General features: G+C 40.4%; 3 protein-coding genes across 3 annotated transcripts; all 3 read right to left on the reverse strand.

Moving 5' to 3' along the window:
• Positions 1 to 155: 155 nt before the first annotated feature.
• On the reverse strand, positions 156 to 10,574 carry frmd8 (FERM domain containing 8). The gene is made up of 11 exons (XM_085364400.1): positions 10,380 to 10,574; positions 9,052 to 9,149; positions 8,757 to 8,924; positions 8,539 to 8,640; positions 7,222 to 7,280; positions 6,735 to 6,901; positions 4,602 to 4,817; positions 4,398 to 4,521; positions 4,153 to 4,302; positions 2,300 to 2,528; positions 156 to 2,170 (listed from the first exon to the last, which is right to left on the reverse strand). The coding sequence occupies exons 2-11, from the start codon at positions 9,140 to 9,142 to the stop codon at positions 2,061 to 2,063; spliced, it is 1,416 nt and encodes a 471-aa protein (XP_085220526.1). The 5' UTR covers positions 9,143 to 9,149; positions 10,380 to 10,574; the 3' UTR covers positions 156 to 2,060.
• Positions 10,575 to 12,901: 2,327 nt separating this feature from the next.
• rom1a (retinal outer segment membrane protein 1a) lies at positions 12,902 to 16,789 on the reverse strand. The gene is made up of 4 exons (XM_085363531.1): positions 16,640 to 16,789; positions 13,633 to 14,063; positions 13,251 to 13,497; positions 12,902 to 13,111 (listed from the first exon to the last, which is right to left on the reverse strand). Exons 1-4 carry the CDS (start codon positions 16,787 to 16,789, stop codon positions 12,902 to 12,904), a joined length of 1,038 nt encoding a protein of 345 aa, XP_085219657.1.
• Positions 16,790 to 19,863: 3,074 nt separating this feature from the next.
• Positions 19,864 to 27,990, reverse strand: LOC146623935 (uncharacterized). Its single transcript, XM_085364862.1, has 8 exons — positions 27,903 to 27,990; positions 25,981 to 26,191; positions 23,103 to 25,656; positions 22,673 to 22,701; positions 22,362 to 22,523; positions 22,207 to 22,273; positions 21,999 to 22,103; positions 19,864 to 20,706 (listed from the first exon to the last, which is right to left on the reverse strand). Exons 1-8 carry the CDS (start codon positions 27,988 to 27,990, stop codon positions 19,864 to 19,866), a joined length of 4,059 nt encoding a protein of 1,352 aa, XP_085220988.1.

Below are 27,990 nucleotides of genomic sequence, written 5' to 3' on the forward strand. Positions count from 1 at the left end.
TCAATGCACCAAAACAGTAATTTATATGCCAACTTAGTAGAAACAAAAAAGGCACTTTAATCTTCTGTAAAGTGTTTGAGACTTATTTCTTCATTCACATATACAAACACTGGCAAGTACATGAAAACAAACCAAAAGAAAGTAAAAATGTTCTCTCATAAAAGCTAACAAACAATACAAAACAAATCTCCTGCTGTAAAATGTTTAGAAACAGTGTATTAGTATTAACAAGTGCAGCATCACATGATGTGTAGACTGTCGGAATGCCTATCCTACAACGTGACATGCATAGTGTTTGTTCGCAACAACATACTGTGCTGCTGGCGTTAGTATACAGACAGCAGCTGATACACAAGTCGAAGCATAGAAAAGTAAGAACATTCTGCCGTTTGCGTGCTGAGGAGAGTCGGGAAGAATAGACCGCATGTGCCGCCACATCTCCAACGAGGGCACGTGTTCAAGTGGAAGGTGCTATTACAGAGATGTGGAGACAGAAACTGCCTCCGTTAGCATTAGGGTGGGGTTCAGAGTGACACCCGGGGGACTCTGCCAAGTGCTGGAGGCTAAAATCTGACTCTGCAGCGTTAAGGTAGCATACACTTGGTTGCAGCATGTCAGGCAGGCTTGCTTTGGTGGAAAGACTTAAGATTTTCAACAGTGTGGCCACAACTTGGTCCTTGTTTTGTGTTCAGAACACACAGCCGCTCTCTAGTCACAACTGTGTCAACAGACTGGGTAGCTTTTGGAGATAAAGTGAAGCAGAAATTGTTTTAATGCTATATAAATCTAATAATCTAGTAATGAAATTCTTCGCATTGTCGTAAAGCTGAAAACGAGGCCTTTCCCCCCCCAATGATGTCAACAGTGACCGTGTTTGCAGAAAACAACAGTTAGTTTCTTTAATGTCTACACTTTCAATTTACCTTCTGTCATGTCAGAAGTTGCACAAGAACAGTATTGCATCAGTTTTCTTGCTCATCAGGTCCAACAGTCAGGTTAGACTGTGTGCCGAGAGATCGCTTGTATTAATCGTCCATGCTTTGAAATTTAACATTTGAATACAAGCATGGTGCGGCAGTGCTGGATGATCTTTAGATGAATATATTTTTTCCTACACAGGTTCTACAGTTTTATAGCTTTAATTCGATTCTTTTATTAGTGCAAATCCATTTAAACACTTGATACTGTGACCACAGAGTTGCAGCTTCTTTAACAAGAAGTTTTAAAACTCACATTTTTTAAAGCAGGTCGGTCGTGCCACCTCTTTCAAACTAGCTGCAGATATCGCTTAATATTGACTTTGTCAAAAACTCCTGTACTTACAAAAGTCCTCCACAACACAGCCAATGTGCTCCCATAAGGATTGTTTATGGTCAGGATAGCCGGACGCGAAACGTTTCTACTTTTTCTGAAGTGGCTTCACCCTTTCTAGAGATCAAGGCACTGGCAGTTTGAACAAAGCAGAATAGCGGAAATGCACCCTTAGATAGTCCCCTGAAAAGTGTTTGTCATGCTGACTGTTGCCGTTTGTGGTATCGCTTAAAAGTCTGAAGTGGAGTTACGAAAGCTTTAAATATTCTTAATGCTCAATCCCCGATAAGATGAGTAGAGGTAATGCAGTGGTTATACTCATTTGAGGTGCAACATGTTTGAATAATAGCAGTAAATCCGCTTCCAGAGCGCTGCAGAAAGGTCAAAAACAGTTATTGACTGGAGTCACTGTTTGAAGATTGTTATAAGGCTCGTCTCACACTTATTCATCATATGATCTTTACAGTAGGCTGTTTAAGGAACAGCCACTTCAGTTGAACCTTGGAAGCATAGCTGCTAGATCTTTTTTCACATTACTGTACTCGCTTAATGTACACAACTTCAGAAGATAAATATTGTCACTCACACTTGGATCGCTGTCATTTGGTCCTTTACATGTTCACATATTAGCAGATAAGTGTCTCAAGCTCAAAGTAAGTCTCTCCGTTTTTTTTGTTTTGTTTTAAATCTCAGTGTAAAATGTTCAGATTTGGTCTCTGAGAGGATCGGGTCAGATCTGATGGGCGACTTTAACCCTGCTCCAGACTCTCTGTTTGCACTGCAGAGTACGACACTGCAGACGCCTGTCGGGCGAAGAAAGACGCAGCTCTCTTGGGCTTCAAGCGTTTGATTTCTTTTCCTAAAAAAACAAAACAAAAAACACAAAAATGAACAAAGGCTGAAAAAAAATCTCTGACACTGTGAAACGGCACAGAAGGAGCTACCTCCAGAAAGGATAACGGTGCTGTTAAACAAGTTTGGCCCTCACCGTCATCGACGTAGCTGATGGTGTTGAGCGATTGGACTCGGCTGCACACAACGCTGCCTTGCCTGTGCAGCATCCCGCGCCTTCCGCCGCGCCCATTCTTGCTCCTTTCTTCCTGTCCGCCGGGCTGCTGTGACAAACTCACCTCGCCGTCCATCTCGGCTGCAGCTGCCCCCTCGGACGCAGACTTAAGCTCCACGCAGAACTCGATGAAGCCGCTCATGAGCTCCGCCTTGTTGGAGGCGGGGAAGAAAAAAAATCATAACTGAGTCTGCTGTAGTCTGCTGTTTAATGGCCTATTACAGAACCCAGACATCCTAAGACTGAGGGGTGGGGGATCTAATATCACAATAGAAGTCACTACTTCACCACAATATAGTGTATTTTCTGTAAATTCAGTGAATAGTTTATATAATCGCCACACGTAAAGTACAAATTCTTTTTTACACTTAAATTAATTAATAAAAAATGAACAGTACTCAGTCATACGTGATTATTTTTGTGCTTTTATGTATAACATCTTGACATATGTTTGACATATGACACTTTTCAATATCAAATGACTAAAGACCCAACATAAAATACTCACAAAATATATGAAATGCAAATGCACATTAAAAACGATATAAGGCTATTAAACACTTTAAACAAAATAAATATGGGTCTTATGTGGCATCATCCTTTGTGGCACATACTAGATGACCCTCACACAGTCCCCATGACTCGAGAGCCTCCCTGAGGGCTCTGGCTAACATTTCCCCTGCATGGTCCTCAGGAAAACAGCACGTCTGCAAACACTGACTGCAGTGTGTCGGTCTCGGATGAAGTGCACTGTGCATACATTTGATGCTGCAGTCTAGCATGACACACTGTAGATTTCCTCCAATGTTTTGGCCCGACACTCATAATATAAATGAGGCAACTGGACTTGTGTGAAGTGTTTTCGGCTGGACATGTCAAGTGTTTTGACCAATTTAGAAATCCCTGTTTCTCGACATTCTAAGTTAGGACCGTGTCTTTACAGATAAAAGTTGCAATAGCTGCAAAAGCAATAATTATCTCCTTCCATCTTTGTGATGTTCTAACACTTGACTCCGTTTTATTTTGAGCACCTAACAGTTCTTTTTTTTTGCTTCTCATTCGTGAACCTGGTGATTATGGTAATAATGCTTTTACTATTAGGTAACAACTTTTTGGTGCCACGTTCACCGAATGAGGACGATAAACCTGAAGCACAAAAATGACTTGATATTTTTTAGGCTTCAGCACCTATATCAATTGTAACACTCATCTAAACATAAATATGCACAGCTGCTTCATTCAATCCTGGAAATCTCACAAACAGCAGGTGTTCTTGACAAGTGACTGCATCTTTTGTCCAAGTTGAAAACATCTCATTTGAAACTGCGTCAGAGGACTACAGCTGACAGCCATAAGACATGCTTGAATAGAGCAAAGAAAGTGGAGATATTCACACCATATTATTTTTTTAATTTCATAAAAAGTTTTCAAACAGCTGGCGTCAGTAGTTGAGCACAGAGGATAGTGGATAGAGGCTTTCTCCAAATGGGCGTAGGCTTCTCCCTTAAAGATAGGGTGAGGAGTTCAGGGCTCAGAGTTGAGCTGCTACTCCACTGTATTAAAAGGAGCCAGTTGACAAGGATGTCTACTAGAAACTGAGATATTCTGAGCATGTCCTACCAAGAAGATTCCCCAAGGCCTGGGAATGCCTCAGTGTTCCCCTTGGGTGAGCTGAAGGAGGTAGCGAGGGGAACACAAAGGAGGTTTGGACTTCTCTGCTAAGGCTGCTGCCACAATGCCTCAGCCCTGATGGATGGATGGAAAAAGTTTCTTACCTGTTTTGAGTAGATCTTTAACAACTTGTTGACAGGAGTGCCGTCTTCATCTCCGTCAAACTCCAGCCACAGGATGTGTGAATCCCCCTCCTCCTCGGGGTAGCTGTGGTCCCAGGAGAGCTCACTAAAGCGCAGGCCAAGCAGCACGTGCTGCGGGAAAACATTTCCATAACAGGAACAGAAACCGAGTGAGAACCACAGCAAGTGTGGCTGCTGTTTTACAAAAGGTGTGAATCACTGCTCACCTTCTCTTTGACATCCATCACATAAACACCTTCCAGGCAGATCCCGATGTTGACAGCTTTACGTTTTCCCCTTTGCAGGATCCCCTGCGCTGGTTTGTCAATCTCCCCAAAGAAGAAAGCGCACCTGTTTTCACATTTAAAGTTAATCATTTGCCTTCTGTGGAAAATTACAATGCAAAAATGTGTCATTATGCTACATCATACCCATAATAAGGCAGCGTGTGACAAGTGTTGAGGTACTGGTGTAGGAGCTGCGTGGGCTCGGGAGAGCTTCCAGCAGATGTGCAGATCTTACTGTACTCCTTAAAAAGGTTCTGCTCCAGCCCGACCTGACGGCTTGACTTCCCTCGCAAAGTAGAGAACAAGCCTCCACTCCCCATGGTGACATGTGCAGGCAGATAAGAAGACAGCTTCTTCTCCCTGTGGAAAACAGAGGACAGAGGTTTGCATCGGATCTGTGAAGTATTTTCTCTCGTCTGCTCCTCTTTCCTAATTTACCCAACTGTCAATCTTTCTTCCTTTCATGTTGGTCTCATTTAAATGTTCTTCGCAGCGCGTCTTACTGTGACTTTTTGTGAGACCAAAGGACAAAATGCACTCATCTCCCAATTAAATTGTCTAGAGTGTAGCTCTAGTTTTTGACCTTTCCTCCTTAAATGCTACCACTCACATTCTTAGATAAACACGCTCCTTAAGTGCAAGAGGACTACTTCCTTTACAGAATCTATTTCATATAATTATGTAGAAATCTTCTGATAAGAGCATCTAGATTTAAAATAACCCATAAACATGCCTCAAAGAATTGCCCGGCTTTGTCTCGTCATCGGCCATCATAGGAATCTATTTTGTTCTACTTTGGACAGTTAACGAAAATGTTTTATGTAGAGGACAAAGCAAGTATCTCGTCTCATTTTTAAACTGGTTGGGGTGCAGCATTATTGTTTATGTTCATGCAGTAAGAACATCGGATTATCTTTCGAAGTATAAAACCTATGGATCAGTCAGTAAATTGCTTTGAAACAGCAGGCAGGAAGTTCAGACACCAGATAAAAACACACAGTAGGATTTTGCAACTCCATAAGCAAAGACTTCCTTAAAAAGTCTATAAATATGCATGTTTTTGTGTAGCTGTGGGTGCCTGTAAGATGCTTCTAAGAGTAGATAGGTTACACTGATAATAATATACCTAATGCTGTATTGTATGTACAGTGTCAATTTTTAGTACTTCACTTGCAGTGGCTCTTAGACAACCTGACAGAGAAGAAACCAATGATGAATGTTGTCATTAGAAATGCCTTATCCCACCTGCACACCAACAAGTACTTAGAAAAACACTGCAGTGTTCAGGCAACTGTTAATATAAAAAAAGGCTTCTTAAACAAAAGGACGACTGACCTTATTCACAGTATCTGTGTACCTTTTACAGGACTGCATCACATTGTCATAGACTGTAGTGAAGCACTCAAAGCTACTCAGTCTATCAGATCCCTAATTGAGGAATATGCAGGCTGTGGGAAATGGTTTGGGTGGTGCTTTTTACATTGTTTATTTTTTCTACTACATTAGGCTGTGCAGTAGAAAGGAATCATCTCAGAGTCTGACAGATTTATGAAAGGCAGATCGACCATTTCTTTATAAATAAATGGAAGAGAGATACTGTTTCATTTTGCATAAACTGCAAAGTCTGTGTGAACGTGTATGAGCACATTCTCTAAGTGCAAGAGTAAACATACACAGAGTAGAATACTGGGAAAAACTTAGTCAGATTAAGCAAGGATTACTTTTCTGAAATGGCACGCAACTGGCTCACTTTCACAGGTATGTATTAACCTCACTGACTCTGCAGTTTCCTTCTCTTCCATCTATGCTTTAAGAAATGTGTTTTAAAAAAAATGAATCCCACTAAATTATGAAGGCCTTAAGCAAAAATTATTTTAACTACTTTAGGTGGAGGGTACATAATGTGAATAAGGCAATGACTGAATGTTTCCAGACCACTAACAAAACACATAAAATAAACATCAGTAGGGTCTGGGGACCGATTTCTTCCTTTTCTATTATGTAAAGAGGAAGATATAACTGAAGTAGGAAGAAGCAATTGCTTTCAAATTGTCATTGTCCTGTAGATAAATGACTGAAACTGACAAAATCTAACCATTCCTTAAGCTTGTAGCTCACAACTTACCCCCCCAAAGCTACAATTTCGGACCCAGAAGCACAACTGATATAAGACTTAAGACATATCGGCCAATACTTTTTTCTTTCAGGCACATGAAACATAAACAAATTCCCCCTAGCATCATCATGTGTAGTTATTTATGAGCAGTTGCTTCTCACCTTATAGTTGTAGTAAACTGTTGGCTGTCCAGACTAGTTCCCTCATCGAGAGCAATAGACAAAGCTCCAAGACTAGTCCAATGCTCAGGGTCGCAGGGGTATCGACCGGTGAGGATGTTGCTCCTGGCTTCCTCATAAAGAAGTCGCAACACTCCCTCCTCTTGTATCTGCACCGGAGTGAGACAGTAACTCCCAGTAAGCACATTAAATTTGAAACTGAAAAAGAGTTTTTGTCTAATTAAGTCAAAATTTGTATTTCATTTAGCTTCGTTTGATTTGATTTGACATAATATTATGAGTCGTCAACTTTAATTTGCTGCTATGTTTGTAACACAAGGAAACACTGTTAGTTTTAACAAGCCATGTGAAGTCAATAAATTAGACAAAATCTTCAGAAAAATGAAATGCAGACCTCGGTTACCCCTGGAGTATAACACCGTTTCCACCATTCTAAGATTAGTTTAAGTTGTAGCAGAGTTAAGAATACCTGCAGCTCTTTAGATTTCGGATAAAACACACTGCGCCTGTACTGGAGACATGGTTCATCTGTAAAAAGGCAGAGGACAATCATGCTTTACTGTTTCGCGAAGTATTCAAGTCCACATTGGATGACAATCAGCCTCATCATCCAGTGTGGAGGAGTGAGGGTAGAAAGACAATGTGAGTCCCCTCAAGCCCACTCTGCTGTGGCTCACAGTCCTGTGCCGTGGGTGGAATTTACTCCACAGGAAAAGTAACAGCTTTTAAGGGATTATACAATACCTGTGTGATACTTTTTATGCTTTATTAGTGGAAAGCTGTCACTGTAGACTAAAAGCACCTGCCACACTGCAAATGTGTGGGCTGATCGTCTCTGAGGGGGAGGTTTTAGGACAAAAAAACAAACAGGAAAAGAAACAAAAAACAGCAGACTGAGTCAGTGCTTCTTACCCCACTTGCAACTCTTTTAAAATGTGCTGTACTTAACACAAGCAGTAACTAACTGTAAAAACTTTTGCTATTCTGTTCTGCATAACACATGCTAAGGGATGCTAATGATTTAGCTCATGAGAACTGCTGTAATCCTAAAAGGATCACGTAATCTCTCAAAGTGTGGAATATAACGTCTGTTTTTCTCTTCCTCCAAATGCTTGTTCCATATTTACTTTGATTTTCTACCTGTTTCAGTTGTTTCTTTTCCTGTTCAACAAAAGCAGTTCATGTCAATGCCTCCTTTTCCATGTTTCTCTTTTATCACATCCAAGCAAACCTGACAGCCCTTTTATCCATTATTTACCTCAAGTAAGCCAGCAACCACCATTAACGTATAAGTAAGCTAGAAATAAAGAGGAAACAGCTGCAGAAAAAGAAACAAGCTGTTGTCAGCACGTAAAAATGCTTTGTTTGGAGGCAGAAAACCAGGCTGGTGACAGAAGTCAGCTTAAGGCAAACAGAGAGTGCCAATTACTAGACTGGACTGATGTTTACGTGCAGCTCATTGGTAACTACAGTGTATTAGAAACTATAGAATAACATTCTTCAGTCTGTAGAGGATTGCAGCTGTTTAATTGTAAGATTTATGGCAACAAGAGGGCATACTCCGTAAGCAAAAAGCTTTACTTTATCTTATTAGGAAGGATTTACAAGAATAATCTACCACTCAGCAGCAGAAGCCATTATCTTTCCTTTCATCTCTTTGTACACTGCAACACCCTTTTCCCGTACAAAGTTCGAGTCATGCTTTCATTACAGAAACTAGCTTTCTTGCGTTGACAGCTTTTCTTTAGTCCAGTGTTTGGTGGCGCACGCAAGTCAAAACTCTGACCTTGTGAAATGTCTTCCTCTGAAGCCTCGGTGAAGCGATACAGCAAGTCGTGCCACTGCCGACACAACTTGTACGGTTGATGCCTCGTCTTTAACTGCAGTTCTGAAGATAGGGAGTGAGGAAAAAAGTTATGCAGCAGCATGTTTTACTCATATCAAGTGATATCACATAATACAGTTAAGTGATAGAAATATGAGGAGGAGGGTTGGGGTTCTAACCGAGCAGTGGAGAGCAAAGCCAGAAGGCAAAAACATCCTGTACAGACTCAGGAGTATGGAGAGCTTCACGAACGTTGCGGCCCAGCTCTTGCACGGTGACAGTGCCGAGCCCTTCTAGAGTTAAGTGTACTGCACTGTCACCAAACAAGTATATAAGCACATCTTGAGCTGTGTGAACAAACATAATTTTAAAAAAAGCAAAGAGATTAATAACAAAAACAATAATAATAGATTAACTACTTTGGGGGTTTTTTGCACGATAAAATAATCTGGGTGAGACTGTTTGACATCATACCACGAGATAGTGTTGCAGAGGAAGCCACACTTCCTCTTAGCGAGTGATCATCTGATGAATCTGGAGGAAAACTGCACTCATCTCCTTCCATCTCTAACCTGAAATGAAAACACCAAAAATTCAGATGAGTAACAACACAGACTCACGACAAGATTCTTTACAGGGAGGAGCAATGCAACGGGAAGGGATGGCTAGAAATCTACCCAAGTGTCTGATGGGTGAGACAAAACAATCACCAGGAGTGAAAATCAAAACAATACTGTAAACTGCACTTGAGGAACACAAACACGTCGCAGTTGAACACAGAAGTGGCAACAGAGGCAGCACACCTGCAATATATTACAGTCCCACTCCCAACCCAAATGGACTCTCAAGTTATTCATCAACAGTATACTAAAAGGAAATGCCAGCAAAGCGGTGTAGGCGTGTGTGCTGCTTATACTGACATTCTTACACATGTGTGTAATAGCTTGGGAATAGCCACATAATATATCTCTAAACAAAGCATTACAGCTAAGTAACCTCTTCAGAGATAACTAGACCAGCAGGAATTCAATTCAATTTTATTTATATAGCGCCAAATCACAAGAACAGTCGCCTCAAGGAGCTTTATATTGTAAGGTAGACCCTACAATAATAGGGGGTGCATCTTTATCACTTTATTCCATTTGGTGCTCTTTCTATTATATTTTGTTCAAAACAAAAGTCAGGGTTCAATACATAACCCAGCGCCACCTCGTGTTTTTAACCCGAGAATGATCCTATACGATCACTACATCCCAGTCAGTCGACTACTGACCTCACCCTGTTCAACTGCAGTGCTCCGTGAGCACCAACATGTAACTGTTACGGTTTTTAACGTGGCTTCGAACATTTCTAGAACAGCCTTCATACCGTTACAGAGAGACAACAAACACGGGCGTCGTTGAAACGGGCAACATCTCGCCGCCCGTGGATAAAATAATAGCTAGCTCCTCAGTTTTAACAGGGCTGCCCCAAACTCAGCCGGGGATTAAATTTGTGTGACATTATAGAGAATAACTCAACACACAAAAAGTGAATTGCGTAGACTATTATCTAAAAGGCAGTTGAAAACACCATGCTAGCTAAATAAGCTAGGCATCGGAAATATTACCAACACTGGACGTCACTGCGATCATTTTAGACGTGTTAATGCGCTTCATTTAACTGCCAGTAGGAAACAATTTAGATGCCGAAGCTATCTGGCCCATTGGCTAACTTTGTGTGTGTTTTGTTTAACAGAGTGACCCACTATTAATAGCAAGTGATGAAACTACTATGTTCCAATGTCTCTGTTGTCCACCTACCTGCCAGTTCCTGTAAGTTTCCGTCCACTCGCTTCTCTCGATGGGATCCTGTTGATTTTGTAAATACTGTGGCCAAGTACACCAACTAATTAAAAACCCGCTGTTATTGCCCTCACCACAGCTTCCCAGCTACCCTGAACTAGCTCTTCTAGCAGTTGCAACAGTTTCAAATTGTGCGACTCCCGAACGACTTGATTATTCTAACCCGTTCCTCATTACTTGGGTGTGACAGCCAAGCTAGAAGATTTTTTTAACCACAGCAATTCAAATATTTCTAAATTAAACAGTCGCGGAGGCAATTGGAAGCGAATATCCATACATGTTCCATCTGGAGGTAGTTTGAAAGTTCACTGACTGACATAGAGTGTACACTTTGAAGTCGTTCACATGAGATCGGGTCAAAAATATTTGATCCTCAGAATGACGGGGAAAATGAGGCGAACGTCAGAGAGTGCGTCGTCCCGTCACGTGACTGAAACGTAATCGCAGCTGTACTTCAGCAGGCAGCGGATTAATTCTGTTTATCTGCTGACTGTCATTAAGTTTACCTGCGAAAAACAGATTACAGCCACGGTAATACAATCGATTCCACGCAGTCACAGCTTCAGACGTCCTCATGAATCAACTTTGATCTGATACAGTCTCAACCCATGTCTCACAAAGTGGTATTTATTGGATTGCATTTACTCACAGTTTAATATCACCCATTGTATTTCCCCATATTTATAGCCTTCTTAAATTGTATGTGTATATATCCTTGGCAGTATATTGACCTGTTATTTAAGTTTAATGCACCATGTCAGGGAGTATTGCCATAATTATGTTATCCTTGCATAATGACAATAAAGAGTCATGAATCTTTTCAACAGATTTAAAAACAGTGACTCTAAATATACACCGACCAGGCATAACATTATGACCACCTGCCTAAAGTTGCGTTTGTCACATGTTACCCTTTTGCTGACCCATGGAGGCATGGACTCCACTAGACCCCTGGAGGTGTGCTGTGGTATCTGGCACCCAGATGTTAGCAACAGATCCTTTAAGTCCTCTAAGGTGCGACATGGGGCCTTCATGGATCGAACTTGTTTGCCCTGAACGTCACACAGATGCTCAACTGGATTGAGACCCGGGGAACTGATCAAACCTTATCAAACTCTCTCAAATCCTTACATTCGCATAATTTCCCTGCTTCTAATACATCAACTTTGAGGACAAAATGTTCACTTGCTCCCTAATTTATCCCACACAATAACTCTTGCCAAGATGAATAGATAATCAATTATGCCTGATAGGTGTAAATAACATGATGGAAATACTGCAATTTGTAATGTGCAAAAAAGGCATGTATGTAAACAGTAAAGTGATTTTTTTTTTTTTAATAAACTGCCTTGTACAGTTTTAGGGAAATGCATTACATTACATATTGGCATGCCTATATAACTTTGTGTTTGAATGATTATCTCTCAGCTTTACCAGTCTTCCCTTTTACCAGTCTCAGTATTATTATTTTTCACCTTTTCAAATTTGTATAAGGAGACAAAGCCTTCATATGGTTCACCGTTCATCTGCCAGCCACCTGACGCAGGCGTCTAACTGCTAAGGCAGCAGGCTGGGTATTAACTAATGGGATTTGGCAGCTAAGGTGTCAGAACAGAGGACACACTCGATGGCTTTCACTGCATTACTGACAACGATTAATCAGCCTTTGTAATCTGATTCCTTTCACTGAGTGAGAGAAGAGAGGCGAGGAGAAAGTGCTATCTCACAGCCACTGTCATGGAAGGTGACAAGTGAAGTATTTTAATGTCTCTGCGTGCTGTATTTACATCACAAAGAAAATAAGAAAACAACTCCACTCCATGAGACATTTAGTAACCTCAAACTTTAATAAGTCATCTTTTATATATTATTGTCATAATCCTGTTGCGCAGCAGAGCATTGTGCCTCATGTCTCTCTACAGTCAGCTTTACATCTTCCACAAAATATATAATTTTTGTACACTTGCTCTTCGATTAATGTTTATCCTCTGATTGATGGGTGACTGCTTTATTGCGTTTGAGACAAACAAGTCTTGTGAGTGTGTAATTATAATCCAAACCACTTTCAAAAGCAATATTGGTAATTGCATATATTTGTAGGACTGTAAACAAACAATCAAGGATTTGTTAATCTTGTGCAGTGAATAACAGGCAAAATAAAAGTGATAGACAATAAAAAAAAGTTCTCATTATTTTAAGCATCTTATTCATTTTAAGGAGTACAAGTGTCTGAAAACTGGATTAATCATAGCTGCTATGGGTACATTTACTGGCAATAAAGACACCAAGATAGAATTTGACTGGGAATTAGAGTAGATGGGTGGATGGTCATCTGACAATAAAAAAACAAAAACACTATCCCTAAATTTGTGAAATTCACAGAAATTTGTTATTTGTGTTCTTTTTTAAAAATTGAAATCATTCCTTAGATGCCGTCTTGTACAAGTTATTTACACGTGATGTTTGATGTAAAATGTGGTTTAGGTGGGAGTTGTTGTGGCTGCAGCACTCCCTTCTTCGACCTGGTTTTTGAGCAGGAGGAACTTCAGCACAGGGTCGAGATACTCCATGATGGTTTCTTTCACTCCCTTCTCTAGCAAGTACCCTTCTGTCTCGATTTCAGTGTTTTCCTTTCCTGCCACTGCCTCCATGGCGGTCTGCAGGAGGCGCAAACTCACCAGCACAGAGCCCTGCAAAAGTGAGAGCGATTGGGGAGCAAGTTAGACAAGGGTAAGCTCTTTAAAACCCAGTGTTGTATGTCTCACATTTTATAAATTACAAGCTCGCTGTGGCACCACAATCTCTGCCTGAAATCATGGTCGGGCTTACCTGTAAGAGGAAGATTGACAGAACTCCAGCCCCAATTGTGTTCATCAGGCCCATGTAGTAGTTGACCAGAGCCTCTCTGCACCCCCGGAGGTAGATGTTGAGCTCTTCGGTTTGGTAATCATAGTTATAGTGAGCTGAATTGTTGGTAAGCTGATACTGCATGCACGGCCGTGGAGAACTGGGGTTACAGCAACTGAATGGGACTCCGTCTACCAAGTAACGGCCATCCACGTTGCTCTTGATGCGGCTATAGAAACAAATGAGGGATTACTAACACTGTTACCACATGATTGTCTTCTTTAGTCACACTTTTTCAATCCAAACTCTTTCATTTTTTAAGAATATGCACAAATGTGAAACCCACTACCCTCCAGCCCCTTACTCTTTCACTTCCTTAGAGCTGAAATCAAGGTAGCGGTTGCTGATCCACTGGACCTCGAACCAATCCCTGAAGTCATTGTTCCCACAACACTGAAACTCCATCTGCAGACGATCGATGTTCTGCTTCTGGAAGCAGCGGCCTGGTGTGTCTGTATCCTTGTAGAAGCGGATGCCATTCCTCAGGCCAGCCTTTAGAGAAGACTCCAGACTGCCCTTCATTGCGTAGCTCATGATGACAGCTAGCAGCATGAGCACGGTGAAGAAGCAAGAGACGGCAAAGTAGGGCTTCAAGAAGTTCTTCCAGCGAGGGAATCGCCCAGCGTCCAGGGCATCCTGACAGATCTTTGATGCAAAGTAGTTGATGCCCAAGGAGGCGAGACCAACAATCATGAGGGTGTTCGGCACAATATGAATGTCTTGGTTATCCATTACCTGAAAGTGAGTCACACAGCAATGTGTGGAATATTAAACCATTCAAATTCATTTCAATAATTATGCAGAACAAATAAACAAAATTAGTGAAGTATGAAATTCTATGAAAATCGCACTCACCAGCCACTTTGTGAGGTACACCTGTTCAACTACTTGTTAACAAAAATACCTAAGTAGCCAGTCACATGGCAACAACTCAGTTCATTTAGGCATGTAGACATGGTCAAGATGACTTGCTCAAGTTCAAATCGAGCATCAGAAGAAAGGTGAGTTAAGTGACTTGGCTGTTGGTGCCTGGTCTGAGTATTTCAGAAACTGCTGATATACTGGGGGGGGGGTTCTACACAACCATGACTGAAGATTGCTTGTAGCCAGTGAGCTTCAGCTCACACTGAAAATGTCTCTGTGATACTAAAGGTTTAAGTAGAAAGGCCTCACTACCTCAATCCGATAGGTAAGGAATGGTGACTGAAAAAAGAACACTCGTTACAAACAGGGTATGCAGAAGAGCATCTCTGAGTGCACAACACATTTAAGCAATGGGCTACAGCAGCAAAAGACCACATCAGGTACCACTCCTGTCAGCTAAGAACAGGAAATTGCGGCTACAATTTGCATGGCCTCTGCAAAATTGAACACCAGAAGACTAGAAAAATGTTGGTCGGGTGAGTCTCGTTTTCTGCCTTGTATCAATGATTTACTTTGTTGTTTTGGGGTTGTAATGATGTGGGGATATTTTCTTGGCACACTTTGGGCCCCTCAGTACCAACTGAGCATGGTTTAAACCCCAAAGCTTACATGCTCCTGACCATGTCCATCCCTTTATATTCACAGTGTACCCATCTTCTGACGGCTGTGGCCTTGTACAGGACAACACTCCATGTCACAAAGCTTAGATAATCCCAAACTGGTTTCTTGAACATGATAATGTTCACTGTCCACAAACAGTCTCCACAGCCACCAAATCTTAATCTGGCACCTTTGGGAGTGATGCAACACCAAAATTCAAGTCATGGATGTGCAGCCAAAAAAATCTGCAATAACTGTGTGATGCTATCATGTCAATATGGACCAAGCTCTCTAAGGAATGTTTCCAGCACCATGTTGAAACTTTGCTATGAATAATTAAGTCAGTTCTTAAAAGCAAAAAGCAGTTGTGTCAGGTGAATGTCTAATAAAATGTCCAGAGAGCTTATGTTCACAGCCATAAACATAATTGCATGTATATGTAAACTTTTTAACCAATTTTTCTCCTCTAATAAGTCAGACTGTTCTTCTCCAATGCCTACTATTTTGAATATATAGACACTAATGCGGAGAGTACAGTCCTGAAATGAAAGTTAACATTTTTGACATCACAACATGCGTTGATGAGGCTTAGAAGGCTTAAAGGGATTCCACCTTTATTTATGAAGAGACGTCAATTTGTAAATGTGCGTAAATATATATAGAAATAAAACATATTGTCAGCATTACTGTCAGATGCTAAATGTCATAATGAAGAACTAGACCAGAATGTATGAGCCACAAGCAGCTGGGGCTTAAAAGTATCGTTCAAGGATACCTGTCGTACATTTAGTAACTCAGAACTCAGTTTGTTATCCACTTCTACCACACAGAACAGACACAAACACCACAACTGCATGAAATTGCAGCCACTTCCCTTTTAAATATGGTAGTGAGGTTCTACTGAATGCTGCACTATTTGTCTTTGGTTTGTCTTTGGTTTACGTATTTGGTAAACCAATGTGATTCCAATGGAACATGTTTGTAGAGCACAGTTCCTGAAGCTATATGTCAAGCAAACTAACATCCTCAGAGATTCATTTTGGTAAAATGGAAATTTAAAAAAATAATTTCATTTTGAAAACACAACAAAGTCTTGTGTTCAGTCAAACGTTCTCTGATGATGGGATTAAACCTTTACTGTAATCTACATAATAAGATAATATTTTCTTTGCATTTTTCAATCATTCCAAGCGTGTGTAACAATAAAACTGATCATACAAAGCTATGGTGACAGCTTTAAGTAGCAGTAGGGATTAGGGTAATTAAGACTGACGAAGCCTAATTTATGAAATGATGAGTCAGGATCCAAAGTGGGTCACAGGTGTGTTGATTGCCGATTAGCACGGAGATTTCATTTATCCTCTAAGACTTTTTCCTTTTGCATTTTCCCTGAAAATCTAGTGTCTACAGTTAAAACCCAACACAGAAGGCATTTGTTGAGTGTACTCAGGAATATTCACACCTGGTATTATAGCGTATAATCAGATTCTTTAGGCAATTAAATATAGCGTCCCTGATATTTGATGCACAACTTGATGTGAGATTAGAAATATTAGCACTTATTAGTGGTTTATTATTTGACATTATTTGTAATAGTTATCATTGCAGACAACAATAATTTTAATGACTTTCTTCCCATTACACACAGTTACAGTAACTATGCATACTCTTAATACTACATTTCATGCAAATAGTAGTTACCCAGTAGTAATTTTCAGGCATCCTACAATGGGTAAATTCAAAAAGTATAAGAAAGTATTCACTCTAGGAGGTCAAATTTTAAGTACCTCTGCCCTCCTGCGGAGCTCCGTCTTGAGGATGCACCCCAGGGTGAAGGTCGTGGCCCCAGCAACCGTGGCACACCATGACAGGATCCACAGTCCCTGGGCTAGCTTCACCCTTTTCTGAAAGGGGAACTTCATCTTCATCACCACCATGGTTGCAGCGGGGGAATCTTACCAGGTCTCACCGGGGGGTAGGGGAAGGAGAGCGACGAGGCCGCGGGGGACGATGCTGTGCTCTGGCTGTGAGAGAGGAGAAGAGATGAGAGGGAGGACTCCAAAGGCTTAAAGATGAAGATGGCAGAACTGAAACACCCCTGTATAAACAGTGTGAGGACAGTTCAGACACAAAACAGTAGTTTTGTGAGAAACAAACAACCAAACTAAGAAGTAGAGAGGTTAGCAGAAAGTCCCTGGAAACTTCTGAGTTTTAGAGCTTTACATCACAAGTGGTGCATCTTCAATTAAACTGATGTTGGTGGGTCAAATTTTACCTTATTTTTTCCTAAAAGATTCTGAAAAAAAGTCCAGTTATCTCCAGCAACCACTGTGTACCGTCCAATGTGCCACACAGTGGATTTGGCACACTGGATTTGGTAAACCTGGATGCAGGGGGGCGTCTTACCACTAATACCTACCTATCCTATTAAACTGGTTTGTGGATCCAGGCCATTGTCTGCTCAGCATCTGTCACTCATACAGAGGGACATGGATGACAAGCCAAATTGAAATTGACAGGGAGGTATTATTAATACACAAGTCATTATCTGTGTAATGCAGACACTTGGGACACATCTACTGGAAAAAATTACAAAGTACAAGAAAATTACATGAGATTTAAAAAAATATTTAGACAAATAGGTCTAAATATTTATTTCCATTTTCAATTTGCCATTATGTAGAAGTCTACAGGTTGAGAAACAGTCAAAGTCCTCTATTGGACCCAGAGTCACTGGCTCTCAACTCTGTGTAGTAATATATGAGGGGAAGAGTAGCCAACTCTCATTACTGCCTGACTGATACTCTGAATCCAAGTAGCATGGTCCCAAGGTGGCAAACATTCTCACCTCCTCATCCATACTGGTACCAATTTTCCATTAATATTTCTGGTCAATATGGTCTCTTTCATTTGCTCTGACTTTGCAGAACTCCTCTTATATGTAAGCAAACAAATCTACAATGAATATTTGTCTCCACCTTCTTAATCAGAACATGTATACAGTGAGATGATGATTTATTACAGTTCACAAAAGGCATCTGAAAGTGTATCACTACTGTTGTACTAATTTTGGTATCAATCCAGGATCAAGTAAATACAGGGTAAGTATGACATTTTTGCTTTCCACAATTATTAGTCAGTGCAACAAAACACACCTTTCAGCTTTTCTTGTATTTTGAAACTGGAATTTTTGGAGACCTGGAATGTAAAGTGCTTTTCTTTAAAATGTGATATAGGCCATAAATAAAATAGATGTGACAGCAATGCTATAAGTTTCAGACGTTTTTCATGTTTAAGGTGTATCTATAGATTTTTTTCATTTCCAAAAAATAATTAATTTAACTCAATTCAGTGGATTACATCACTTAGATAATAGAAACAAAGTATCCACGCTGTCATGCTAGTATTGAATTTTTACTGTGGGTGGCTGTAGCTCAGGTGGTAGAGCAGGTCATCTACTGATCGGAAGGTTGGTGGTTCGATTCCCGGCTTCCCCTAGTCTGCATGCCAAATATCCTTGGGCAAGATACTAACCTGAAATTGCTCTCCGATGCATTCATTGGAGTATGAATGTGTGTGAATGTCAGTTGTGCTTGTGTGAATGGGTGAATGCACAAGTTGTGTAAAGCGCTTTGAGTGCTCAGAAGAGTGGAAAAGTGCTATATAAGAACCAGTCCATTTACTTCTTTTTTTTTTTTTTTTGCTTTGCTCTGCTCTACCAATAACTACCGTACTGGTCCATGAAAAGCGCTATATAAATCCAATCCATTATTATTATTACTACAGCTATAGCCTGTACATGCTTATAGTTATAGTATATTCATAATATACCTTCATACCGTGTACATTGTAACATACCTATAATAGATCTATATTCTGTAATATATCTATATTATTGCTAAAGCACTTTCTGGATGGATGCAAACTGCATTCCGTTGCCTTGTACTTGTGACATGTACAATGACACTAAAGTTGAATTCTATTCTATTCTATTCTATTCACAGCTGAAACTGTGTCTCACTGTTTTGTTTTGGGTTTGTTTTTTTCATTTCAGTTAGATGTGACATGGACAGAGACACAACTGTAAAATCTGTTCATTTGCAAGCTTTTATTTTGGCAGGATATTGTAATATGAGGAAAACAGCAAACATAACATAATTTTCACATTTTAAAAGCTATAGCAATACCGTATTTATAAGTATATATATATATATTATCAGTAGCATGTAAGGCAAGCCTATCATAATTAAATTGTACTATAAACTGAAAGGAAATCAGGTTCAATATAATCTTTTTAACTGTTTTAAATTGTGCTTGATGTTGTTTATAGCATTCAAGAGTATCTAACAGTAGCTAGCTATGTAAATAAGTATAACTTATATGATGACTTTTTAAAATTCTGCAATGATGAAAAAAGAAAAGGAACTGCAGTAATCAGCCACAACATTAAAACCACCTGCCTAACATTGTGTATGTCCTCCTTTAGCCACAAAACCACATTTGACCTGTCAGAGTATGAACTGTGGCTATTTTGTTGTTTCAGCAGTGGAACCTTTGGCTCATGTGGGCTCTGTGGTGGAGCCTTGGAGGCCCACCTGTCAGTGGTTTTGGCTGACCATTCTATTTGTATCTATGCAACAAAAATACACATTTACATTTTACAATGAATTAATCAGTTTATCTAAGCTGTACAGGATTTTCCAAGTAGTGGAAAATATATAGTATATAGTATAGTATAATATAGTATTCATCAACCAACAATCACTTTCAGCAAATGCCAGCTATAATAATTTAAAGCTAGAAACTCATCGCTTTTATTGAATACACCAATTGGACAGTAGGAAAGTTTATCAAAGTAAATCCATAAAATCTACTTTTCAAATTCAGAAATTAAATTACATCAAACATCAAATTAATGTGGCTGAATCCATAAACCACTAAAACGAGCTTATTCATTAAACTTGCTACTACAGCTACATTAAATTAGGATTTTAGTGCAGTCATGTTACTGTCACAGCTTTGTTCGCTCTCCTTTCAGCACCTCATCTGGAATCCCTCCTATCCAGCCATGTACTTCAGCCCTGTCCTGCTCTCTTCCCTCTGTAGTGTAAGAATCACATATGAAGTGGTTTAGCATCCGCTCAGCTGACTGCAGGCTGGCCAAGCTGCTTTCTGCCTTTGACATACTGCTATCTATTGGCCTCCCAATAACCCTGTGGTTGCTTGTGTTCCAATGATGAATGATCTCATTATCTAAATCCTCAGTAGCTTCATTCCCTCGATGGCGGAGGTCCATCATGGCCTCTGTGCCTCTCAGCTCTTTTTGCATGTGATGGCATGCCAGAGGAATTTCCTCCAGGCTTGCTGACCGGATAAGAATGGCAGATCCATGATTTGGACTAGAGGACCTGTAACTTCCCTCACCTGTAATGTCATCAGAAAGATTCTTAATGCCAGAAGGGCGAGAACTAGTTTGTGGTGCAGGTAAATTGTCACTGTGGGAGGTGAACTGAAGATGAGGTATTTGCAGTGGGCGTGGAGAGTGTGGTCTGGGAATTTCCTCACTTCCTGACTCGCTGTCTCTGTCCAGGTCTGCTTCCCGGTGTCTCCAGGTCTGACCCCTGTTTGATCCTGTCAGTATAAGCCGTGGGGTCTCTTCTCCCACTTCAGACCAGTCAGATTCCTCCTCCTCTGGGACTGACCCTAGAGGTTGCTCCTGCCCAGCAGCTTTAACCTTTCCATAATTATCGTTGTCCATAAACTGAACTGGAGGGGGAGCGATTGGGAGAACCACCTGATTAATGGTATCATCTGACTGAAAATGATGGTTGTTTTTGTGTATTGCAGAAGTCACCTGAAATGAGAAGAGAAACTGATCAGTTCAATGGAATTTGGAAATAATAAATACAAAATATGATTGAAAGGAAAACAAAGGTTTTGTATGAACAAAATTATACTAATGCCGAGTGCTACGCTGTCCTCTAAACTATTTAAGACATAGGAAAAACATATTTATATACTTCATACTGTATGAAAAGACTAATATAGCCTGCATGTCATGTGGACTCTGAAACCTCAAATTTGACATTTTGGTCAATATCATCTTCACAGACATCAGAAATCACAAGGGATGAATGGATCCGACTGAGAAACCAACGACACTCCACATACATATGCATTTTGTCAATCACAAGCTAGAAACACCATAAATCATGTGGTTTGTCATCTATTTAACAAACTTACAACTAGAATATCAAATTATTATTGGGGTATTGAATTCAGTGGGAATTTAGGTATTTTTCCATAAACGGTAAATGGACTGATTCTTATATCTAGCGCTTTTCTACTCTGTCCGAGCACTCAAAGCTCTTTATACAGCTAATCCATTCACCCAATCACACCCATTCACCCAAGCACTTCTAAGCTTAAGCGCTAAGTATCTAACACTCGGATGGATATATCGGAGAGCAACATGGGGTTAGTATCTTGCCCAAGGATATTTGGCATGCAGAATGGAGCAGCCTGGAATCGAACCACCAACCTTCTGGTTAGTGGCTGAGACGCTCTGCCACCTGAGCAATAAGCCATTCCTGATATCAAGAGTGCTGCGGGCCTGCTTAAAAACCAAGAATTCCAGGGCTACCGAATCATAAATCTCACTCTAATCAAAATACAAGAAAGAGTGATGCATTTGAAAACTGTATTCAAAAAACATAAACTACACAGGCTGTTGGTTATAAATTGCTAATCCTACTCAGACACAAGTGTTTAGGCCAGTGTGTGACCCACTTGCCTCTGGGACACAAACTTCAATACCAGAGTGGTACATTTAGGTGAGAGTAATTATTAATATCACAAACTAACCCCCACCCCCTTGTTACCAGTTTAAAGTTATTTTTTATATAATGAAATACATTTATATAAATATCTAACTGTATGTGACTAGAAAGTAATTTCAAAATGAATTTATTTTATTACTGCAGCTCACTTGCAGCACCTAGAGATATTTTCCACACTGATCTAAACAATCAGATTTTTTTTTCTGCAACCTTAGCAGCCGCTACTTTGATATTTGCAAGGAATGCCAGAATTAAATGTTACTAATATTTTCCAGACCTAGAAATGAAAGAATGCCAAAGAGCTTACACTGAACACTTCGCCAGAGTTGCCAAATTTCACATTACCAAGCTGCTGTGTCAGCTCTGAAATACGACAGTTCAATCTTTGTCGTTCTTCTTCCATATTTTGAGTCTGAAACAGAAGGAAAATGGGGGAACAAGATGTAATAGCTCACATATATGTTTATAGTAATGGATGTCTTACATCAGATGTACAGCCATGCTTGCTTTCTCACCACTGAGTGAAGCTTTTGCTCCAGAACATTATTAGTCTGCTGTGTGGACGAGCAGTTATCATGTAGTCTGAAATAAGGCAGAGACAGACTTACTCAGCAAACATTATAACAGTTATCACTATTTGCAGTTAGTCTCTGGAAAAGGCATTCTTCACCTCTTAAACCTCTCTGTGAGGTTGCTGAGCTCTGTGCGTGTCCTCTGAAGTTCCGCCTCCAACAGCTTTTGGCTACTCATGAATTCCTCTCCCAAACACTCCATCCTCACAGCTGTCTTCAGCAAACTGTGGTGCAGACCTTCATTTTGTTCCTGTATTATCCTAAAATACAGACAGACAAAAGCAAGAGTTGTCAAGCTTTGATCCATTTATTTTTAAATCGTTGTTTTTCTTTTTAAATGAACAGTTCCATATTTTCTATGTTACACATCCAAATACCCAAACACCCAAATGAATAACATTGCACTTACATGATTCTACCCAGCTCCTCTTTCTTCTCCTGCGTTGAAGTAATAAATACATGAATTATTTTTTTTTTAAAAAGCATTCAACGGGTACTCTGTTAGGCCTAAAGTGAAAAATGAAATGAAATGAAAGATGAACACATAATATTAGTCTAGGATGTCAAATTGATTGCTATTAGTTTGTATTTAGTAGCTAATCTATTGTTCTGTAACTAATCTATTGTTCTTTAACACGTGAACGTCATTTGCAGATCTATTGTCTGCCATGACGTGTAAGCTGTTGCCCAAATCAATATGAACGGAAATTAGATGAACATCATTACATAACCAGATAATAAAAAACATAAAACACAGGCAGCCATGTGATCCTGGTAGTTACTTGTGTGTATGCACATCATAATAGAAAACATTTTCAGTGAGTATAATAATGCCATACTTGTTGTAATGATGGGCCAATGAAACTTGTTCGTTCCTCTTCGTGGCTGCTGGGGTTGCTTGTTGTTGTCATGGAAGACTCTGGTTTAATGGAAAGAGGCTCCGTCTTCCTGTGTGCCAGTGGACTGCCAGCAGAATGCCCCTTCAAATGAGTGTGGTGGTCATCGTGGTCAAAATCATTGTTTCTTGAGTGGTGCTGGTTGGGATGCGATTCATGGTGGTGATGACCTGATCTGTAGTGGTCTCCATGTTGTACGCAATGGCCTGGATTGTGCTGGTCTCCATGATGCTGATGTTGATGAGATTCCCTATGTTGATCTTCATGGTGATGATGGCCTGAACTATCAACATCATCATGATGATGATCTAGACTGTGGTGGTCATGTTGATGGTGAATGTTCAAAATATGATGGTCACGGTGACGATAGTGATGCTCTGGACTGTGATGGTCTCCATGATGACGATGATGGTCTGAAAAGTGGTGGTCTCTATGATGATGGTGATGATGATCTTGACTGTGGCGGTCTCCATGATGATGATGGGGATGCCCCAGATTGCGGTGGTCTCCATGATGCTGATGCACTGGGCTGTGGTGGTCCCCATGATGAAGTTGGTGTTCTGGGCTATTGTGGTCCCCATGGTGATGGTGATGGTTTGGTCTGTGGTGGCCCCCATGGTGATGGTGATGGTCTTGGCTATGGTGATCTCCGTGATGATGGTGATGGTCTGGCTTGTGATGGTCCCCATGATGATGGTGATGGTCTGGACTATGGTGGTCTTTGTGATGATGGTGATGGTCTGGACTATGGTTGTCTCCATGGTGATGGTGGTGACCTTGGCTATGGTCTTCTTGGTGATGATGGTGATGGTCTGGACTATGGTGGTCTCTGTGATGATGTGGATGGTCTGGACTATGGTGGTCTCTGTGATGATGGTGATGGTCTGGACTATGGTTGTCTTTGTGATAATGGTGATGGTCTGGACTATGGTTGTCTCCATGGTGATGGTGATGGTCTGGACTATGGTCTTCTTGGTGATGATGGTGATGGTCTGGACTATGGTGGTCTCTGTGATGATGTGGGTGGTCTGGACTATGGTGGTCTCTGTGATGATGGTGATGGTCTGGACTATGGTGGTCTTTGTGATGATGGTGATGGTCTGGACTATCATGGTCTCCTTGGTGATGGCCTTGGCTATTGTGGTCTACATGATGATGGTGATGGTGATGAACATGACCGTATTGCTTGCCATGGTGGTGATGGTGTGCATTACTATGATGATGGGATGGGCTATAGGGTTCTCTATGTCGATGTTGCCCACGGTAATGGTGATGTGATGCAGAGTGGTGATCTTTGTTGTGGTAGGTATGGCTATGTGAATCTCCATGGGGATAAACAGGACTGTGGTCCTTTCTGTGATGATGGTGAGGACTTGGGCTATTTCCATGGTAATGATGATGGTGATGGTGACTAGAAGTCTCATGGTCTCCTTTGTGGTGGTTATGGTAGTGCTTAAAAGAATAGGAGTGACGCTCAGGAGATTGAGACCCCGAGTGACGTCTTCTAAAACAGCTGAATTCTGTGCAGCTTTTTGGCCTATGATGCATGTGATGGGGTGACTCTTCAAAATAGCGACTTTCACCGTGGAAAGATTTAGACTGAGACAACTGCGAAGAGTGTGAATATTTGCTGGAGCTAATTAAGTCCGCACTGGTGGGCCGGCTTCTTTGCTGTCTAGGTTTGTCAGTCCTGCTGTCCGCCTTCCTGGATCTAAGAGAGGCCTGCCCTGGACTGCAGGGTCGTTGCGCATCTGTCACGCCAAGAGTGGTTAGCCTCATTGGGCTGAGCACCTGCCGAGTAATCTCATTAAGAAAAGCAGAGAACTTCATTTTTTCTTTCATTAAATTCTTCCTGGCTTCATTTTTCCTCTTCTCCGATTCATTTTCATCCTCATTTCCATGTCCTTTGTCTTTGGGTGTGGTGAGAGCCTCCATTGATTTGGCCTTGCGGAAACTTCCATCATTTTCAAAGCTTCTTGCAATTTTCTTAGGGCTTTTTGAGGTTCCCTTTTTGGGGCCACAACGAGAGGACTTGCTTTTCTCTTGTTTCTGTTTGCTGGGCAGCTCATTTAGATTAGCTGGTTTATTTATCAAAGGAGCCATATCATCTCCTTCATCAAAGTACTTGTGTTTTCCAGAGATATCGGTCCAGGATTGTGAATGCTGTGGCTTCCTGAAAGGATTGCTATCTGAAGTGTCACTTCTGCTGCTGTTCTCAGAAGACAGACTAGAAGAAGAGGAAGATGTTGTAGAAGAGGAAGAGAAAGAGGAAGGGGAGGAGGAAGAAGAAGAGGAGGACAAAGAGGAAGATGAGGATGTCGATGAAGATGAAGAGGATGAAGAGGATGAAGAAGAATGGCTTGAGGAACTTGAGGAAGTTTGTGAAAGAGAAACATGACGATGGTTTTGCTTGTGGTGGTAATGGTGAGATTCGGACTGATGTTGACGGTTGGTATGATGATCACTCAAAATGCTCTCCTCTGCTGTAGAATGAGTGCTATTTCAAAAAGAAAACATGGGTGTTAAAGGGCACAGTGTCTACAGTAAATTAATTCTGATACTTGGTTAGCCTAACTACCAACCAACCCCAGAGATTCATTCCCCCAAGACAATTTTAAGAAGAAACAAAAATTCTATTCTGATAGCATATGACGTGATTGGCGAAAAGGTTACTTCTCATCACTGATAATGGAAAAGACCTCACATGATTAATGTGAGGTCTAATTAATGTGTGATTAATTTTGTAAAAATAAAAACAAAATCTATATGAAATGCTTAAATAATTACTGTTAACATACAGTTAGAAAAAGGATGGACTTACTCATGACTATCGTTGCCATCTGACCTTTGTTTATTATTGTGACGCTGATGGCCTTGATTTTGATGGTGGTGCTTCACATGTGGACCTTTGGAGCCGGCTGGTCTTCTGTGCTTGTGCTCTTTTTCTTGATGATCACACATTTCTGCCTTGTGACTTATGATCTCCCTGGTGTTCTGATGAGGATGTACAGGTCTGAATGTTTTTCCATCAGCTGGCAATGCAATCAGGAGTCCTCAGAAACTTGCACAAACTCTGTTCCTGGGAAAATATTTGCTTTATTTACAACTTTACAATATAAATCCCTCTGCTTTGATCACATTATTACCTCTGCTAATATAAATGTGAAAGGTTTTTCAATGAATTGTGATAAAACATTGTAGGGGTGTAGAGTAGGATATGTCAGCAGTCCATTAAAATTTGGCTTACATCCACCAATTCTTCAAGGTCAATGTAATGATTTATTAGTCAAGAATTGACTAAAAACCTTATAACTTAGAAACAAAATTGTGGTGTTTATTGTACCATAGAAAGATTTAAAATATTATGTCACATTTAACCTCTAACCTTTGCTTCAATGTGATAATAATGATCTATTTAAACTATATTTCTTATTGTCATTGTTTGTACTGATAAGATATTGGTATGTAGTGAATGATATATGAGGATTCTAAATATCACATTACTTTGGACCTCTGACTTCTTCAAGGCCAAATAAGGTAAAACTTTGATAAAACTTTCTCTTAGACTATGCTTAAAATTCTGTTGCCTTTGTTTGCGTTGGCAGAATAAAGGAAATGAAACTGGTATATGATGGGGATTCTTACATTACAGTTTGTATCCAAATGTCATGTCACATTTGACCTCCGACCTCACGTTTACATTTCACATCTGCCTGTCTTTGAAGTTGACCCCAAGAGAGTGAGCTGCCTTAGTGGAGGTTTGTGCTTTCAGTCTTGCTTATTTTTCTATCATATTCAAAGTGTGCATAATAACAGGAACACAGCAATACTTCATATTTGCATCTATAAAATCTGAGAATGCCTGTTATAATATACATTCAGTGATTACAAATTCATAGATCTATTCTAGATTACTGCAATCTAGATCCAGAATGAAAACAAATAACATAAACTTACTTAAACTTAATTTAAACTTAAAATTACAGCATTGACATCAGTGTCATTTCTCACATGTAATAAAAACCAACAGGTTTCGAGAGGATGAAAAACTGTTTCAGCTGCTTTTTTGTGACTAACTAAGCTGCCATAGAGACAAGAGCTGTACTCACAGTCTTCCACGGGCCCTGACGTTCACAGAAGCTTCCCTTGTGTGATGAGCCTTCTAATTGAACTGGGAGGCACATGTGAAGCACACACACTCCCATTTCAATTTATACTCCTGCACCGTCCAATGACAGAAAGGAAAGCTGCCACGAGCAGCTACTTTGAACTCTATTAAACTCTATTGAATACTCTGTATGACACCTTTTGAATTTAAAAATAACCAGCTGAATGAGGAATGTATTGGTCTGTGCATGTACAGTATAACTCCAAAATCAATACAAGCCACATGTACACATTTCTGCAGTGTACATAAAAAAAAAAGCCTGAAACATAAATTTTCACTGCAGTTTTCATTCACTTTCATTTTTTTTTTAATATTTCTGGATTTTTGTACAAGTTTTGTTCTGCTGAAGCTGCAAGACATCGAAGCAGCGCTGCATTATTTGAACTTTGTCTTCCTGTCTCAATATATCACCAAAGAAGTCTCAAAAATCACAAGAATCTATCTTTATTTTGGAAATGGCCTGAAGACACAGCGATAGAATGAAGCCTTAATGTCACTGATGTGAGCTGCTATGCCAGCCAAAAAAACACAATGGCTTCCAGCATTCATTGCTCAGTGTGCACAGGGGCACGTACAGCTGGGCTCATCAAAAATAGGAACAGCAAAGGGAACAAAATGTGAGGTAAACTGTTTTTGAAGCGAGTCTGTATGACTGCAAGGCAT

Source organism: Diplotaxodon limnothrissa, linkage group LG10 (genome assembly GCF_057381915.1).
Source record: "Diplotaxodon limnothrissa isolate DT_005_m linkage group LG10, D_limnothrissa_male_GT1.1, whole genome shotgun sequence".
NCBI lineage: Eukaryota > Metazoa > Chordata > Actinopteri > Cichliformes > Cichlidae > Diplotaxodon > Diplotaxodon limnothrissa.

Bases quoted from the DNA above. Each gene is read 5' to 3' on its own strand.
- LOC146623935 (XM_085364862.1), bottom strand. From the start codon at position 27,990: ATGCCTTGCAGTCATACAGACTCGCTTCAAAAACAGTTTACCTCACAT. The intron at 25,657-25,980 runs GTAAGTCCATCC...TTTTTGAAATAG, and splicing joins GATGGCAACGATAGTCATGA to CACTCATTCTACAGCAGAGG. The intron at 22,274-22,361 runs GTGAAGAATGCC...GCCTTATTTCAG, and splicing joins CTCACAGAGAGGTTTAAGAG to ACTACATGATAACTGCTCGT.
- frmd8 (XM_085364400.1), bottom strand. From the start codon at position 9,142: ATGGAAGGAGATGAGTGCAGTTTTCCTCCAGATTCATCAGATGATCAC. The intron at 8,925-9,051 runs GTATGATGTCAA...TTGTTCACACAG, and splicing joins CTCTGCAACACTATCTCGTG to CTCAAGATGTGCTTATATAC. The intron at 4,303-4,397 runs GTGAGCAGTGAT...GTTTTCCCGCAG, and splicing joins TGATGGATGTCAAAGAGAAG to CACGTGCTGCTTGGCCTGCG.
- rom1a (XM_085363531.1), bottom strand. From the start codon at position 16,789: ATGGTGGTGATGAAGATGAAGTTCCCCTTTCAGAAAAGGGTGAAGCTA. The intron at 14,064-16,639 runs GTACTTAAAATT...ACTCACTTTCAG, and splicing joins AGCTCCGCAGGAGGGCAGAG to GTAATGGATAACCAAGACAT. The intron at 13,112-13,250 runs GTAAGCCCGACC...TCACTTTTGCAG, and splicing joins TGTCAATCTTCCTCTTACAG to GGCTCTGTGCTGGTGAGTTT.